This window comes from Aegilops tauschii, chromosome 2 (assembly GCF_002575655.3).
Source record: "Aegilops tauschii subsp. strangulata cultivar AL8/78 chromosome 2, Aet v6.0, whole genome shotgun sequence".
NCBI classification, from domain to species: domain Eukaryota; kingdom Viridiplantae; phylum Streptophyta; class Magnoliopsida; order Poales; family Poaceae; genus Aegilops; species Aegilops tauschii.
Window position 1 is genome coordinate 109,180,350 of NC_053036.3, and position 19,168 is coordinate 109,199,517.

General features: G+C 45.6%; 1 protein-coding gene across 1 annotated transcript; it reads right to left on the bottom strand.

The window, feature by feature from the left end:
* Positions 1 to 3,788: 3,788 nt before the first annotated feature.
* LOC109756113 (serine/arginine-rich SC35-like splicing factor SCL33) lies at positions 3,789 to 7,504 on the bottom strand. The gene is made up of 6 exons (XM_020314970.3): positions 7,351 to 7,504; positions 6,211 to 6,365; positions 5,274 to 5,351; positions 4,450 to 4,608; positions 4,272 to 4,352; positions 3,789 to 4,157 (listed from the first exon to the last, which is right to left on the bottom strand). The coding sequence occupies exons 2-6, from the start codon at positions 6,357 to 6,359 to the stop codon at positions 4,007 to 4,009; spliced, it is 618 nt and encodes a 205-aa protein (XP_020170559.1). The 5' UTR covers positions 6,360 to 6,365; positions 7,351 to 7,504; the 3' UTR covers positions 3,789 to 4,006.
* Positions 7,505 to 19,168: the final 11,664 nt, after the last annotated feature.

Genomic DNA, 19,168 nt, shown 5'->3' on the forward strand with positions numbered 1-19,168 from the left:
AGTAAACCAGATTCATATAGTAGAGCAGTTATTTGAAATGGCTCCAAGTAGCGCGTGGTAGCATCCACAAGATGACATAGATATTCATAAAGCACACACGGATCTGAAAGGTTCAGACCCGTTGACTAATAACCTCTCTCACAAGCATAACATGATCAAACCAGAACTCATTGAGTGTTAATCACATAGTGATGTGAACTAGATTGTAGACTCTAGTAAACTCTTTGGATGTTGGTCACATGGTGATGTGACCTGTGAGTGTTAATCACATGGTGATGTGAACTAGATTATTGACTCTAGTGCAAGTGGGAGACTGTTGGAAATATGCCCTAGAGGCAATAATAAATTGGTTATTATTATATTTCCTTGTTCATGATAATCGTTTATTATCCATGCTAGAATTGTATTGATAGGAAACTCAGATACATGTGTGGATACATAGACAACACCATATCCCTAGTAAGCCTCTAGTTGACTAGCTCGTTGATCAATAGATGGTTACGGTTTCCTGACCATGGACATTGGATGTCGTTGATAACGGGATCACATCATTAGGAGAATGATGTGATGGACAAGACCCAATCCTAAGCCTAGCACAAGATCGTGTAGTTCGTTTGCTAAGAGCTTTTCTAATGTCAAGTATCATTTCCTTAGACCATGAGATTGTGCAACTCCCGGATACCGTAGGAATGCTTTGGGTGTACCAAACGTCACAACGTAACTGGGTGGCTATAAAGGTGCACTACAGGTATCTCCGGAAGTGTCTGTTGGGTTGGCACGAATCGAGACTGGGATTTGTCACTCCGTGTAAACGGAGAGGTATCTCTGGGCCCACTTGGTAGGACATCATCATAATGTGCACAATGTGACCAAGGAGTTGATCACGGGATGATGTGTTACGGAACGAGTAAAGAGACTTGCCGGTAACGAGATTGAACAAGGTATCGGGATACCGACGATCGAATCTCGGGCAAGTAACATACCGATAGACAAAGGGAATTGTATACGGGATTGATTGAATCCTCGACATCGTGGTTCATCCGATGAGATCATCGAGGAGCATGTGGGAGCCAACATGGGTATCCAGATCCCGTTGTTGGTTATTGACCGGAGAGTCGTCTCGGTCATGTCTGCGTGTCTCCCGAACCCGTAGGGTCTACACACTTAAGGTTCGGTGACGCTAGGGTTGTAGAGATATTAGTATGCGGTAACCTGAAAGTTTTTCGGAGTCCCGGATGAGATCCCGGACGTCACGAGGAGTTCCGAAATGGTCCGGAGGTAAAGATTTATATATGGGAAGTCTTATTTTGGTCGCCGGAAAAGTTTCGCGCATTATCGGGATTGTACCGGGAGTGCCGAAAGGGGTCCGGGGGTCCACATGCCCCGCGGGGGGCCACATGGGCTGTAGGGGTGTGCGCCTTGGCCTATATGGGCCAAGGGCACCAGCCCCAAGAGGCCCATGCGCCAAGAGTTAAGGGAAAGGGAGAGTCCTAAAGGGGGAAGGCACCTCCGAGGTGCCTTGGGGAGGATGGACTCCTCCCTGGCCGCACCCTTCCTTGGAGGAAGGGCCAAGGCTGCCCCCCCCTCTCCCTTGGCCCTATATATAGTGGGGGGAGGGAGGGCAGCAACCCCAAGCCCTGGCGCCTCCCTCTCCCTCCCGTAACACATCTCCCTCCTCCCACAGCGCTTGGCGAAGCCCTGTTGGAATCCCGCTACTTCCACCACCACGCCGTCGTGCTGCTGGATCTTCATCAACCTCTCCTCCCCCTTGCTGGATCAAGAAGGAGGAGACGTCGCTGCTCCGTACGTGTGTTGAACGCGGAGGTGCCGTCCGTTCGGCGCTAGGATCATCGGTGATTTGGATCACGACGAGTACGACTCCATCAACCCCGTTCTCTTGAACGCTTCCGCTCGCGATCTACAAGGGTATGTAGATGCACTCCTTCCCTCTCGTTGCTAGTAAACTCCATAGATTGATCTTGGTGATGCGTAGAAATTTTTGAATTTCTGCTACATTCCCCAACACTTATTGCCCATCACTGAACTAACAGGAGCCTGTTGCCATGTGTTTTTTACTAATCAGACTACTTGGAGAACCATCTGTTAAAACTGGTCTAACTAAGAAAATGCTTTCTTCTGTCTCTACTAGACACCGACAATGAGAACGCCATTTCTATGTAGCTGAACCAAGTGACTGAAAATTTATGTTACGTGGTACAACTTTACGAGAGGATTATTTCTGTAGACGAAGAACACAGTTGCATCTATGCCTTCTAAGTCTTTAGTTATTTTAAAAGATAACTTAATAATAGATGGATAAATGAGCTTGGCTTTCAAACCCTACGAGGTTTAGAATTTCCTGTTGACTTTACTTCTGTGTTTCGCCAGCCTCCATCCGCCAATTGGAAATAAACTGAGGGACCTGAAGTTTCATTTATTAGGAGAAGCCGGTGCTTGTGCGGGTTGCCGGATTAATCAAGATACAAGCTGATGCAATTAGAGTCCCATCGGTACCATTGCCTGTGACCATGATGCAGACATTCACTCTAGGATTTGAGATTTTCTTTTCTCATCCCCTACGATAGATTATAGCTCAAGGAGTGAATTCATCCACGTCTACTTATTTTCATCTTTTGTTGTGTTTTGGCATAACCATTATCCGATTTGAGTTTTTGTAAGCGTGCTGAAGTCTTATTGATTGTGTTCCTGCAAATAAACATGATCACCAAATGGACGTCTTCTGAAAATTAAGAGAATTAACTAATTATATATGCTATTTATTTGTGTTCTTTTTGTGAGATTCAGATGATGCACACTTGAATATGAATGAAGGATGTGTCTTTGGCTATCGGGCCCTAATGAAAACTTTGTATTGTATTATTGGTAAATTTGCTTCTTTTGAGAAGGTTCTCTTAAGATAGGTCATGATCATGTATAGGGGGCTGGATGAGTTTGGGCTGGGGGTGCGGCAAGCTGCACTTCCTATCTAGTTCTTTAGTAAAAGGCGAAAGAATAGTTCGCTTTGTGCTCACCACGCAGCTGCGTGCCTTTCACCGCTCCCACTACTCCCTCTTATATAGCCGAGCTCCCTCCCCTCTCTTCCTCAGCCAAGCGAGGTGGGACCAAACGAAACCATTTGTACACCCTCCGCTGCCGCCAGACGCACGTTACGACGGGTCTGGGCATTCCGGCCTGTCAGCCCAAGAGCAGCGACGCAAACGGCCCAAGATCGTACGACGGTCTGCGCTACCAAACGGCAAGCCTAGCCTAGCAAGGCAATAAAGTTTTTTGCCAAAGAACCAAACGCACCCCCACCTCTTCATTTGGCTTAAAAAAACCCTCTCTTGTCTCAAAAAATAAAACTCTCTTCATTTATGTACGCCGCGTCTGTCCATCTGGCATTGTGTACTTTTGTGTTCACGATCACCGGCCGTGGAAATGACGCACCTATGTTCACGCAGAAACCGATGCACCGATCTTGCATGAAAGAAAACATTCTTGTGCAGGTATTCCCATCAAAAGGGTATATATAATTCAAGGAAAAATGGACCGTTCTAAACATCGCTATCAAATTACGCCGTTCACCTTCAGCACAAATTGAGCTTAAAATTCAGAAGCTGAAAATAAGATGACAGCATTTCAGCTGGGGCAGTTCCTTGCTCTGCTGTCAACTACTCTCTCTGTAAAAGAGATATAAGAGCGTTTAGATCACTATTTAGTAATCTAAACGCTCTTATATTTCTATGGAGGGAGTAGCATTTACCCCAGCCCTGTGTATGCCAGTGACGAATATGCAATGCAGAGTCATCTTTATTTTATGCGCTGAATAATCTAGTGCAAAAGTACAGAGAGTCGCAGACATAGTTTGACATACTATTGCTGATACATGACGGCAATCTTCTCTATAAATCCACGGATAACGCGGTTCGCAAAAGCGATAGCAAACTTAGATTCCCACGAGCAAGTCCACTACAGTTCTAGAAACCCCAGCAGAGCTACTGCTGCTTCATCCGCTAACCGAAATCGACCTCTCTCTTCGTGAGGACCTGCCATACTTCCCATCCAATGGACTCGCGCTCCTCGATCCACTGGGCGAGCGGGAGCGCGAGGGAGACTCGTCTCTGAACCTCCGCCTTGCGGGCCGAGGTGATGGAGACCTGTCAAAAGGCGGCAGGTTCAGCGTATCATTAGGTGGAGAAAAAGATCAAGAATCGTGCTGTATTAAAGTCTCCAGCAGCTACACTGAAAGCTGGAAAGAAGAGCATGCACACCTTGAGTAGCTTCGGCCGCGGTAAGATGGCCGCCGCCTTGGGGAAGGAGAGTGCCTCCGATCGTAAGACCGACCTCTGCTACTGCAGAATGTGCAAACAAATAGTCAATTGAGTGGCCGGCATTTGGAGTTAAACTAATGACAAGCTACGTGTGGGTGCAAAGAAACAAGCAGCAAACCTTTCTCTGGTTCTCATCTCAGCAGGCTTCTTTCTGTTCTCCTGTGCAAAAACAACTGCAACTTCTCTACCAAGAATGACCTGTCCATCCATGTAGTATTTAGCGTCTGCCGCATCGTTGGGATCAAAGTATTGCACAAACCCAAATCCCCGCGGCTCCCTGCAACGGACCCAACAAAGTAGAAAGATCATATCCATCCTTAAAAGGCGTTATTAAAAGCTTATGGTCCTGAGCAATATAACAGAATTTCTTCAAAGTAGTACACAGCAACCAAACCAGTGTCAACTTCCAATAGTCAAAGACACACGCAGATTAAGTAAAACAAGTAAAAAGTGCACTCGGCTGCTGACCTTGCACTTCATAAGAGTTCTAATACAGACTTCGAACTCTTCATGATCACTTGCAAATCTCTTAAACCTGTAACTATATCTTCCGTTCTCTTCAATAATGATCTTAGTTGCATTTGTATGTCTCTTTAACTTGCAAGTCTCTATTTCTTCCATTCTCTTCAACAATAATCTTTAACTGCATGTTTCTTAACTTGCAACTTCTCTATCTTTCCTTCTCTTCAACAGTACTCTTAACACTTGTCTTCAAAAGATTACTTCCACTGTTAATTCCAAGGGGTTCACAAAAGTATTTAATGTACGCTGATACAACTATATTGCAAACAACTATCTTGCGAGGTGGATTATCCTATGACTAAAGCGGCATGAGCCCTAAAAGCTCGAATAGCAAATATGGATATCAGTATGTTACTGCGAAAAATTGCTAATATCTACAGTTGTAATGGACAATGAACAAGTCTAGATAGAGTGCCTTACTGAGTATAGTAATCCCTTGGAATATATACGTCTTTAAGACGACCAAACTGTGCAAATGGTCGGCGAAGGTCATCTGGCCTGCATTCATAATTGATGATGAGTTAAAAAGGCTAGGAGGAGAGAAGAAATTCACATCACTTACATGGAAAGAATAAAAAATATTGATAACTTAAGAAACAGCAAGATAGGAAGGGGGAGAGACGCGCACAGACAAAAGCCAGTTAAGCAGCAGAGAGCAAGAGGTAACACATGTGACTAATTGCCTATTCAAGGATGCATTCTGAAGTTGATCCCTATAGGTTAGTGCTGATCCCCCACATGGAAAGGCATGCTGTAACAACCGAAGATGGGCTTATTTATTACCACCAAGTTATATTCAAAACTAAATGTATAGACTTAAAAAATTACCTTAGTTGAACATGAATACACACATGCTTCAAATTAGAATGAGGATAGAACGTCAAAGATGAATTTACCATATTTTCTGAATGTGTTACACCAAGGTGAGTTTAGGTAAGAAATTCCACAAATATTATATACACCAGATATGAAAATGCACGCTAGTTTGGCCTAGGAGAGAGTTTAGCTAACACATATGCCAAATTGCCTATTCCTGGATGCATTTTGAAATTGATGCCTCATTAGTGCTGAATCCCCCACATGGAAAGGCACAGTGCAACAACCGAAGATGGGCTTATCTTATTATACCACCAAGCTATATTTTAAACTAAATGTATATACTATTAGACTTACAGAACTATCTTAGTTGAAGATGAACACACATTTCTTCATCAAAATAAAATGAGGATAGAATGTCACAGATGCATTTACCACAGTTTCTGAACATGTTTAACACCAAGATGAGTTTAGGTAAGAAATTGCAGAAATATAAAAATACATGCTAGTACTAGCCTGGGAAGTTCAGTGAAACCCTTACCTGCAGTCACGACGAAGGTTCCTGACCAAAAGGCTGGTTGGGAGATCTCTACCCCGACCATCATAACGATCACGGGGACTTGGGCTACGGGCCCTTCCCCTGTAGCCTCTTGGTGGCGGGGATGGACTGTAGCTGTAGCCTCTTCTCATATTGGTCTACAGTAAAACCATAAAGCATTATTACTAAAACAATTCCATGCGCCACAAAATGACCATACTAGCCTATTTGGACATACTTCATAAATCAACAACGTATGTGCAATGAAGATTAAGTAAGGGATAACCTAACCATCAAGCACTAACTTGAAGGGATAATCTATGTTCGAATAGGGAGAAGATTGTAATGATCGCTTTGCGCTCAAAACATCGTTATTTTGTCCATTGTACAAGATGTCATCGCTTCATCATCACATGTTTTCTCATTCAAAATTTAATCATAGTATATAGTTACATTGATGCAAACATTAATTGCTAGAGATGACACTAAAACACAAGTTTGTAAGTTTATATAATTACCTTCCTAAAAGTAACTTATATGACTTCACAGGGATAGTTCACTACAGATTTCAGTTATTTTGTCTGATCTTCAAGTATAGAAAAACCAATTGCGCGCACAAGCTATCATCTAAAAGACTAACACTATCAGGCCCGCAGGGTCAAAGGGCGAACATGACTTTTTAAGTATCCACGCAGTTTACCAAACAGTAGGAGATCACAAGAAAGTTTTCTCGAATCAACACAAGGGAATGACAAACAGTTTACAATGAAACAGCGGCTACCCCGACAGCTATTATGCGCATAGATGAACATGAACACTGGCACCCAAAAATTCAGAGCAACGACTACACTATATAACGCTGCTGCGCCGAATTTGCTTCAGAGATCAGACCTATCCAGACGGTCTAACGAACCAACAGATCTGAGACGCGATTACAACCGCAATCCATCATCCACTTACATCTTCTATCATGAGCGGAATCGTCAATCAGGACCGGCAATAATTTTGGAATATAAACTGCTTAAATTTCCTCGGGGATCACACGAAATCCGGGATCAGGAATACATCGCGGTGATTAGGTAAAGTATATCAGACGGATGATCACAGGGAACCAAGCTACCGAGCAAATCGAGCGAAGCTTACCGCGGGCGGGGAGGATCGATCGGGGAGTTGCGCCGCCCGAGGGGAGGAAGGAGAGGAGATCAAGGTTCGCGTGGAGTCCGGAAGCTTCCCGAGGCGACGGGGAGTGGCGCTGCCTTTATCGACTGAGCCGGTGTCGTGCAGACGTTGGATCGGGACACCCGTCCTAACTTGTGCGGTTCGACGGTGATGGATGCAGTGGGCCGGAACCGCTTTGGGTCGTAGTCGATGGGCTTCTCTCTCTCCATTTGTTGTGTTATTTCAGTTTGCAGCCTATTATTGTCGGGAGCAACTAGTTAACGAGTGCTTCTTCGGGAGCCTCGTAACGATCAGCACCACTTGACGCGCTCTCAGCCATTCGCCACGTGTCGCGCTCTGGACGCTCCTTTCGGATTTTGTTTTTTTTTTTTTTTCCGCACGCGTTTTCGGCTTTTTAAACGGTTTTTTCTGGGTTTTTTCGACATTTTGGTTTTCCCCCAGTCTTTCTTAGCTTTTCGATCAAATTTTTTTTCGAAAAAAACTTTTTTACGCGAAAAAACGCGTTTTCTTTTTTTTCCCTTTCGCGAAAGTCACGGTTTTTCTTCCGCAAGAGGCACGGTTGTGCTTTATCGAGAGTCACGGCCGTGCCTTTCGGAAACGAAAAAAGGCGTTTTCTGTTTTTTTTTCTTTCGCGAGAGTCACGGTTTTGCTTCCGCGAGAGGCACGGTTGTGCTTTCGCGAGAGTCACGGCCGTGCCTCTCGGAAAGGGAAAAACAAAACGCGTTTTCTGTTGTTTTTTTCTTTCGTGAGAGTCACGGTTTTGCTTCCGCGAGAGGCACGGTTGTGCTTACGCGAAAGTCACGGCCGTGCCTCTCGAAAAGGGAAAAAAATACGCGTTTTCTGTTTTTTTTCTTTCGCGAGAGTCACGGCCGTGCCTCTCGGAAACGAAAAAAAACGTGTTTTCTGTTTTTTTTCCTTCCACGAGAGTCACCGTTTTGCTTTCACGAGAGGCACGGTTGTGATTTCGCGAGAGGCACGGACGTGCTCTTTCGGAAAGGGAAAAAACCGTGCTCCCGGTTCGTTTTTTCGTCCGTTTTTTTCGTGAAAAAAAAGTTCGTCAAAACCTATCGACATTGGATCTAGTTTTGAAGATCTCGACGTGAGGAATCCAATGGTGAAAACGGTTCGAGATTTGGACGCACGGTTTAAGAGATAAAACATTTTGAATAAACGGATCTACGAAAAAAGGGAAAACTCTCATGTTGCGACAAGTGGCGCGCTGCATGTGCGCCACTTGTCGCGACCTGGGAAAGTGGAGTGTTCTTTGCAACGAGTACTCCTTAATTAGTGATTTCGTATTATTTTCTCAAAAACACAAAGTTTGCAGCCTATTATGGTGGGTCGGAGGGAGTACCTTTGATCCATAATAAGTGTCACGATTTTGGACTAACTCCAATTCAAAACTGCACTTTTTTTATATCCAATTCAAAACTGCGACACTTTTTTTTATATCAATTCAAAACTTTGTCACTTATTTCGGATCGAGGGAGTAGTATTTTTTTTAAGGAATTGTTGGAAATAAAGGTCAAAGGAAACGAAACAAAATGATGAAATCATAAAGAAATCGATATAAAAAATGCAAAGAACTCAAGAGTATCAAACATACATATAATGTCGAGTCTCATATGACTTGTCAAAATTCCCCTCAACAACGAAAAAAATCCGTGTTCAGAGGGATATAAATTGGTGTTTTCCTCCACAAACATTTTTTTGGACAAAATTATACACTGACCTTAATGAAAACATAGAACCGGATCATACACCATTTTTTTCTAGAAAAAGTATATGTTGACCTTGGTTTTTTACACCGAAGCAAAGTTGGTATTTTTGTCCAAAAAATTGCATCCACATAAAAAATATATATATATACGTTGACATATCTAGATCTAGATTGCTTTTTTTTTTGCAACTAGAAAAAGTACTCCCTCCATTTCAAAGTTCTAGCTTTGTTATTATAGGTCAAACGTCTCTATATTTGACCAAGTCCACAGGTAAATGTGTTAATACCTAGAACATTGAATCTATTTTACTAAGAAAAACATCAAGTCTATTTTATAACGGAATAAATTTGATGTTTTAACTATTGATATATCTCCCTATCGGTTTGATGAAACTTAAGAAAATAACTCGGTATAAAACTAGAGCTTCAATTAATTTGAAACAAAATCAGTATTGTTTTACAAAATTACTTTACACATGGCCCTATGTGTCTTATGCAACAGCACATGCTTTGGCCGATGGATGAGTTTATGAGGATGAGGATTGTGACATGTGGAGGCTAACCAAAGGTAGACTTCATCTAGATGTGTGTTGTCCAATCTATTGACTTCTTATGTATTAAAATGGAAAATTAAATGGTTTAATATCTCAAGCAAGTGATATTACCTTGATGAGAGCATGAAAGTTAAATCTCAGTCAGGCAATGCTTGGAATCTTGGATAAAAATGTATTGGCCTTAACTATGAGATCATAATATGTCAATTAAATTTTCACAAATAAATAATAATAATATGCCAATTATTGGATAATTATTACTCCATCGTGAATGGTCATGATGATGCACTTGATATGTTTCAGATATCGCGGCGGGAGCACGAGCGCGACCGGGGCGAGCTACGGCTACGAAAGAGAGCACGGGGAGAGGGGGATGGATGCGGTGCTCACCGCGGGGGCAGAAGGTGGCCCGTTGGGGATCTAGGAGCAACCGGGCGGTCGGAGTCGACGGAGAAGGCGCCGGGGCCGACGAGGAAGAAGACGACGACGTGTGGCGATGGGGTGCCTCCCAGCTCGCGCGCGTGGCTGCAGTCGAAGTGGGGGGAAGCGGCGGCGCTCCTGGACACGCTAGTGGGGCTCGTAGGCGACGGGGAGCACGAGGGCAACGGCGGCCATGGCATTGTGGCGTCGGGCGTGAGCGGATCTGGAGAGGGAAAGAGCGCAGGTGAGGGAGAAGAGGGGAGATCGAGTGGGGCGAGTGGGAGAGGGGATCGAGGAGGCACGGTGCCGGCGCCCTTATCCCCTCCTGGCTAGGCCGGCGAGGCGGTCGGGCGGCCACCGCGCTCGGGCGTGTGCCCGGGCGGCCGAACAGTGCAGGGAAGGAGACGACCCGTGGGGAGTGGGCTGGGTCGGCTGGGCCAGCCATTGTGGCCTAAGGCCCAGTCTGGCCTGGCCCTTTTTTTGTTTTTATTTTTTGTTTTTGTTTTCCATTTTATTTTCATATTATTTTAGTTTTATAAAATATAAATCTAGCACCTAAATTAGTATTATAAATTGGGTCACAACCACATTAGATTTAGTATTTAAATAAAATACTTTGCATTTTTTATGATTTAAAAGCATTTAAATAATTGTTTTAGCCCCTGTTTTAATTATTTTAGGGCATTTAAGAACTTTATAAAATGTTGGTTTCTCCACCACAATTATATATGGATTATTTGCCACATTTTGATCATTTTGTTTTCATGTTTGGGAACTTTCATTATTTGACTTTGATTTAAATTTGAATTTGAATTGTGTTTGGGATCAAGTGAGGATTAGCAACAGTAATTGTGATGACATATCACCATTAGTAGTGGATCACTGTAGCTTAATTATCAGGGTGCTATAAGAAGCCACCACGGTAGCACCGCCATGTGTCTGGCGGAGCCATAACCGGCATCACCGTCGGGGCAGCCATAGTCATCATCGCCGTCGTCATCACTGCTCTCTACTTCTGTCGCAAGCAGTGGTATTGTTTTACTTCGGCAAGCTTTGGGCCCGAGTCCGAGTTCCCTTTCTGGCCGGCACCATCGGCCCCTCCTCTCCCCATCATGTAGTATACGTGAACTCAGTCAATCAGGTTTTGGTGCACTGCACCCCCGAGAGATGATCACCAAGTGCTGGAATAAAAATAATGGTATTGTGCATGCGCCTGTTCGTGATGAATGCCTTGTGTTTGTGTGTAAGTACTACAATTAAGCAATGACTATTTGCATTTATTGTTTGTGGAGTACAATAGCATCTTGTGATTTAGCAATTATGTTAGAGCGAAAATTCATGAGGCCAAATTGACTCAAAAACCACAAATACATGAACACATGAAGCGAGCATATTAGGAGAGACGCCAAGTTGGGAAATTTCTGAAGCGGCTGAGTGGCTTATTGTACAAAAGTCGAGAGGGACACTAAGAATGTGACGCAAACAAATTATATAAGTACTCGACTATGGTTTTTATTTAGTCTTTCTTATAAAACTATCCAATGCAATTGTGAAATCATAAGTCCCAGACAGAATTGCTAATTCCCCTTTGACGTCTTTCTATATTTTGTGATGGCTTGCAAGTGCAATATATATATATATATATATATATATATATATATATATATATATATATATATATATATATATATATATATATATATATATATATATATATATATATATATATATATGAAAACAAAAGCTGGGGGTTTCTCAGTTTTGTCAAGGGCAGCACATACTTAAGAAGATAACAGAGAGGCAATACAATAGTGGCACAACTTCACTAGGGCCAAGGGGGGCTATGCCCCCCCTATCTTGTAGAAATTATGTGAAAAATACCATTAATTTTTAATTTAAATTTTAGAAGATTATCAAAGTTTAAGTAGACTTTGTCCTTTTAGCCCCTTCAACTCTGCTTTACACCCTTAACAACCTCCGTCAAGCCCCACCACTGCTTGACAACCTCTCCTTTGCTTGTGATGCCTTGTCGACAGTGTCCTGGACTAGGGGGTCCTAGCCCAGCTGGCCTAATGTATGGAACAGACGACTGGCCCATTGGGGAAGCAAGATTCCGGAGACCTTTGAAGCATGGCAACCAGAGACTTGGTGTGTACTTGAAGTATATTTAGATTCGGCATGTAAATCCTTAGAGGATAACCACCATGTGTAACCCTAGATACCCCTGGTGCCTATATAAACCAGGGGGTTTCGTCCGTAGAAGGCATTCATTCATCCATCATGCCATTAGGGTTTAGACCACAACGTACGATCTCGACGTAGATCAACTATGTACTTCGATACCTTCATAATATAAACAAGAGCAAGACGTAGGGTTTTACCTCCATAGAGAGGCCCGAACCTGGATAAATCCGATGTGTGTTCTTCTCCTGTTACCCATCGATCCGATCTAACAGCTCGCCCCCCTACCCGAGATTTGTCGGTTTGACACCGACACTTGTTTTCACACCGACACGTCATATGGCTAAACGATCTAAAACCTCATCTTCTCCTCAAAAATAAAATAAAATCTAATATATGTATACACATCCACAAGGAACTCCCACAAAAGATAGAAGTAGGATCTACCACCTACACTAGGGGTGTACGAGGATATTTCTCTAAAGTTAGTGACTTTTATGAGATTGGAAAGAGAAATTGGTAGACAACCAATTGGTAGCTAATTTGTTAGATCTGTCAAACGTTGGCATGCTAAATATTGACAACAAACCAAGTAGCCTCTAGTTGTGCAATTAGTGACCTGGTGTAGAGTTGTTGCATATGTGGAACATTCCATGTTACTAATTCTCACACCCCTTTTCACTTATATATTGCTGAAATCTAGTTTTTACTGATGAACATGATGTGAAATTTAATTAAATTGTGACTGTCGATCCAGTTTGGAGTTTGGCGGAGAGAGGAAATCAGGTGTCAAAAACTGCTTGATGTGATTAGGCATGGTGGAATCAATGGATATCCACGTGTCCAGGATTGTAGCTTGTGACAAAATTCCTTAATGTGAGCATGAGCAATGTTACCCGTGAGTGGAAGCTTCATGAAAGCTCTCTCATAGCGACTCTACTAGCAGAGGTGCCATATATGTAGCCTCTGAAACGCCTATGGAGGACACTCCATATTATTTTGGAGGCTACCAAGGCAACCCGTAAACTAAAATTGGCAAGCACAGAGCCTCCAAACTTTCCCTACTTATGGGACTCATTTGTCATAGACTATAAAACTTTTTCTTCCCCAATTCTCCACCGACAAGCGTAGTGTTGGGGAACGTAGTATTTCAAAAAAAATTCCTACGATCACGGAAGATCTATCTAGGGGAAGCATAGCAACAAGCGGGGAGAGTGTGTCCACGTACCCTCGTAGAACGAAAGCGGAAGTGTTAAGTAACGCGGTTGATGTAGTCGAACGTCTTCGCGATCCAACCGATCAAGTACCGAATGCACGGCACCTCCGCGATCTGCACATGTTCAGCTCGGTGACGTCCCTTCGAACTCTAGATCCAGCTGAGGCTGAGGGAGAGTTTTGTCAGCACGACGGTGTGGATGAAGTTACCGACGCAGGGCTTCACTTAAGCACTACGACAATATGACCGAGGTGGAAATCTGTGGAGGGGGGCACCACACACGGCTAAGAAATAAACTTGTGTGTCTATGGGGTGCCCCCTCCCCCGTATATAAAGGAGTGGAGGAGGGGGCCGGCCGGCCTCATGGGGTGCGCCCCAAGGGGGAAATCCTACTCCTACTAGGAGTAGGTTCCCCCCTTTCCTAGTCCAACTAGGAGGGGAAGGAAAGAGGAAGAGGGAGAGAAGGAAAGGGGGGGGGGCCCTCCCAATTCGGATTGGGCTTGGGGGGCGCGCCCCTCCACTTGGTCGCCTCCTCCTCTCTTCCACTAAAGCCCATGAAGGCCCATTAACCCCCCGGGGGGTTCCGGTAACCCCCGGTACTCCGGAAAATGCCCGAACCTATCCGAAACCTTTCCAATGTCCAAACATAACCTTCCAATATATCAATCTTTACGTCTCGACCATTTTGAGACTCCTCGTCATGTCCGTGATCACATCCGGCACTCCGAACAACCTTCGGTACATCAAATCACATAACTCACAATACATACCGTCGTCGAACGTTAAGCGTGCGGACCCTACGGGTTCGAGAACTATGTAGACATGACCGAGACTCATCTCCGGTCAATAACCAATAGCGGAACCTGGATGCTCATATTGGTTCCTACATATTCTACGAAGATCTTTATCGGTCAAACAGCATAACAACATATGTTGTTCCCTTTGTCATCGGCGTGTTACTTGCCCGAGATTCGATCGTCGGTATCATCATACCTAGTTTAATCTCGTTACCGGCAAGTCTCTTTACTCGTTCCGTAATGCAACATCCCACAACTAACTCATTAGTCACATTGCTTGCAAGGCTTTATAGTGATGTGCATTACCGAGAGGGCCCAGAGATACCTCTCCAACAATCGGAGTGACAAATCCTAATCTCGATCTATGCCAACTCAACAAACACCATCGGAGACACCTGTAGAGCATCTTTATAATCACCTAGTTACGTTGTGACATTTGATAGCACACTAAGTGTTCCTCCGGTATTCGGGAGTTGCATAATCTCATAGTCATAGGAACATGTATAAGTTACGGAGAAAGCAATAGCAATAAACTAAACAATCAAAGTGCTAAGCTAAAGGATGGGTCATGTCAATCACATCATTCTCTAATGATGTGATCCCGTTCATCAAATGACAACTCATGTTTATGGCTAGGAAACTTAACCATCTTTGATTAACGAGCTAGTCAAGTAAAGGCATAGCAGTGACACTCTGTTTGTCTATGTATTCACACATGTACTAAGTTTCCGTTTAATACAATTCTAGCATGAATAATAAACATTTATCATGATATAAGGAAATATAAATAACAACTTTGTTATTGCCTCTAGGGTATATTTCCTTCAGTCTCCCACTTGCACTAGAGTCAATAATCTAGATTACATTTTAATGATTCTAACACCCATGGAGTCTTGGTGCTGATCATATTTTGCTCGTGAGAGAGGCTTAGTCAACGGGTCTGCAACATACAGATTCGTATGTATCTTGCAAATCTCTATGTCTCCCTCCTTGACTTGATCGCGGATGGAATTGAAGCGTCTCTTGATGTGCTTGGTTCTCTTGTGAAATCTGGATTCCTTTGCCAAGGCAATTGCACCAGTATTCTCACAAAAGATTTTCATTGGACCCGATGCACTAGGTATTACACCTAGATCGGATATGAATTCCTTCATCTAGACTCCTTCATTTGCTGCTTCCGAAGCAGCTATGTATTCTGCTTCACACGTAGATCCCGCCATGATGCTCTGCTTGGAACTGCACCAACTGACAGCTCCACCATTCAATAAAAATACGTATCCGGTTTGTGACTTAGAGTCATCCGGATTAGTGTCAAAGCTTGCATCAACGTAACCATTTACGACGAGCTCTTTGTCACCTCCATATACGAGAAACATATCCTTAGTCCTTTTCAGGTATTTCAGGATGTTCTTGACCGCTGTCCAGTGATCCACTCCTGGATTACTTTGGTACCTCCCTGCTGCTACTTCTTGAGCACTGCGTTGGTTTTCCCTTGAAGAGGAAAGGGTGATGCAGCAAAGTAGCGTAAGTATTTCCCTCAGTTTTTGAGAACCAAGGTATCAATCCACTAGGAGACTACACGCAAGTCACCTCGCACCTACACAAACAAATAAGAACCTTGCAACCAACACGATAAAGGGGTTGTCAATCCCTTCACGACCACTTGCAAAAGTGAGATCTGATAGAGATAATAAGATAAATATTTTTGGTATGTTTATGATATAGATTGAAAGTAAAGATTGCAAAGTAAAATAGATGGGAAACTTATATGATGGAAGATAGACCCGGGGGCCATAGGTTTCACTAGTGGCTTCTCTCAAGATAGCATAAGTATTACGGTGGGCGAACAAATTATTGTCGAGCAATTAATAGAAAAGTGCATAATTATGAGAATATCTAGGCATGATCATGTATATAGGCATCACGTCCGCGACACGTAGACCGAAACGATTCTGCATCTACTACTATTACTCCACACATCGACCGCTATCCAGCATGCATCTAGAGTATTAAGTTCATAAGAACAGAGTAACACATTAGGCGAGATGACACGATGTAGAGGGATAAACTCAAGCAATATGATATAAACCCCATCTTTTTATCCTCGATGGCAACGATACAATACGTGCCTTGCTGCCCCTGCTGTCACTGGGAAAGGACACCACAAGATTGAACCCCAAGCTAAGCACTTCTCCCATTGCAAGAAAGATCAATCTAGTAGGCCAAACTAAACTGATAATTCGAAGAGACTTGCAAAGATAACAAATCATACATAAAATATTTCAGAGAAGAATCAAATATTGTTCATAGATAATCTTGATCATAAACCCACAATTCATCAGATCTCGACAAACACACCGCAAAAAGAATTACATCGAATAGATCTCCAAGAAGATCTAGGAGAACTTTGTATTGAGATTCAAAGAGAGAGAAGAAGCCATCTAGCTAATAACTATGGACCCGAAGGTGTCGGCGTTCTGGGAACGGGGGTCCCCAGACTTGCCTGCCTGCGGCCCACGACGTGGCTAAGCCAGCAGGCCGTACGGCCCATCTTCATCAACAAGGCATCCAAGATCCTCACGAGGCGGACGACGCAAGACCTTCTCAGGAGTGGCCTAGTCAGGCAGGCTCACGAGGAGCGGAGATATCAAGGCGGGGCAAACCTCATGAGGCTCTCGTGACATGAGCCATGACGATCGACGCCAGGCGGGCGCCAGCGCGCACAGCGTCCTTGTTTCCTCTTTGGTGTTAAGGAAGCCAGCGCAGGCGAGGGGTACCGAGGGATCAGGCAAAGGTTGCCACATCGGTGCAACAAGACCAAGACCAGAAGGACGGCAAGACGGAGGTCATTGTGGAGCCCAAGACGGCGTCACCACCAGAGCTTTTCGCAGGCGAAGACCACTTTTGTCAGGATAGCTTGTACTAGCTGCCCCCCTTCAAATTTGCCCGCCGTTGTTGGCTCCCTTCCCGCTCAATATTTGGGAAGAGGACCAGGGCCTATATAAGTAGAGCTAGCCACCACAGTAGGGGCATCGAGCAGTTCATCTAACTCTCACCCGCTAAGTCACCAAGCACAAGAACACCTCAACCTCAGGAGGCCGTTCTTCCCTCCGTACTGTTCATCATCAGCCCAAGAGGCAATCCACCACCACCACACTGGAGTAGGGTATTACACCACAACGGTGGCCCGAACCAGTATAAATCTCGTGTCTTTCTGTGTTGTGAGTTCGTCGAGTTCGTCCGCGAGATCTTAGCGAGCTAGGGCGTAGATCGGTAGGTGGGAAAGACTTCGCGCGCACCCTAGTGTTCGAACCTTGAGGGTTTGCCGGAACCCCACATCCGACATTTGGCGCGCCAGGTAGGGGTGCGCCGGAGCTCGTCTCCACCAACCTGCACCCCGCGCCACCGCACTTTGACCCCATGGAAGGCACCCCGCCATCCACCTCTGCGGCCGACATCAACAGCGGGGCGTCTGGGTACCGAGCCCTGGCCCCCGCCCTACAACGAGTGCGGTGGTCGACCAAGTTCAAGCCAGAGATGCCGCCGTGTTACGACAGCGCGGCAGACCCGACGCCGTTCCTACTGGCGTACGAGGAGGCTGTCCTCGAAGCCGGAGGCAACGATAAGATCATGGCCAACTGGTTCCCCATGGCCCTCGCCGGCGAGCCGCGCGCCTGGCTGCTCAACCTCCCGGGATCCACGGTGGCCTCCTGGGGGGAACTCCGCGACCTCTTCACCGCTCGCTACGCGGTGCCGGCGCACCACACAGTCGCGGCCCTGCTGGGCGGCTCTCAAGCACCGCCTTCAGACCGCCACGTCAAGCCGTTCCTCCGTCAGATCGGGGCCACCTCCAAGCGCCCGGGGGCTCCGCCGGGTTGGGCTACGCCAGAGGCCGACCTCACCTTTGGCTCAGAAGACCACCCCGACTCCACCGCCGGCTCCAGAATGCTCCCAATGCTCTACACGCCCACCATCTGCAACGTGGCCGTTACCAAGACCCTCATCGACGGCGGTGCTGGCCTCAACTTGCTCTCCGTAGAAGCCTTCAGCCTTCTTCACGTGCCGCTCGAGCGGCTCAGCCTCAGCAAGCCCTTCTCGAGAGTGGGTGGTGGAGCTGCCCACTCTCTGGGGCAGATCCGCCTCCCTGTCACCTTCGGCACACGCGACAACTACCGCACCGAGCTGGTAGACTTCGACATCGCCCGCATCGGTCTCCCGTACAACGCCATCCTCGGGTACCCGGCTCTCGCTCAGTTCATGGCGGCGACTCACCCGGCCTACAACCTCATGAAGATGCCAGGGAGCAAGGGCGTCCTCACCATCAAGGGGGACACTAAGGAGGCCGTGATGGCGCTCAGGCTCGCCTTCAAGACCGCGGCAGCAGCACAGCCCGCCGACGCCGGTACCCCCGAGGCCAAGGAGGCCGCGCCTACCAAGAAGAAGCAGCTGTTCACCCAAGACAAGGCGGAAACCAAGCAGGTGCCGGTCAACGAGGACGGGTCTTCAGGAGCCACCTTTACCATAGGAGCCGGCCTTGACCCGGGAAAAGAAGAAGCCTTGGTGAGGTTCTTGCGCGCGAACAAGGAGATATTCGCGTGGGAGCCCAATCAGCTGGTAGGGGTCCCGAGGGAGGTGATCCAGCATCATCTAAGGGTATGCCCCAACATACGCCCCGTGAAGGAGCGAGCAAGACGGCAGTCCACTGAGAAGCAGGCCTTCATCATCCAAGAGACACGCAAGCTGGAGGCTGCAGGTGCCATTCGAGAAGTTCGATATCCCGAATGGCTGGCGAACCCCGTCATAGTGCCGAAGAAAGGCGGGAAGGAACAAATGTGCGTCGACTTCACCAACCTTAACAAAGCCTGCCCCCAAGATCCGTTCCCACTCCCGCGCA

What these genes read in the sequence shown, in the direction of transcription:
- LOC109756113 (XM_020314970.3), bottom strand. Translation starts at nt 6,359, where the DNA reads ATGAGAAGAGGCTACAGCTACAGTCCATCCCCGCCACCAAGAGGCTAC. An exon ending in AACCTTCGTCGTGACTGCAG is followed by an intron (nt 5,352 to 6,210) that starts GTAAGGGTTTCA and finishes TTATGAATGCAG; the next exon opens with GCCAGATGACCTTCGCCGAC. An exon ending in CCAAGGGATTACTATACTCA is followed by an intron (nt 4,609 to 5,273) that starts GTAAGGCACTCT and finishes GGTCCGTTGCAG; the next exon opens with GGAGCCGCGGGGATTTGGGT.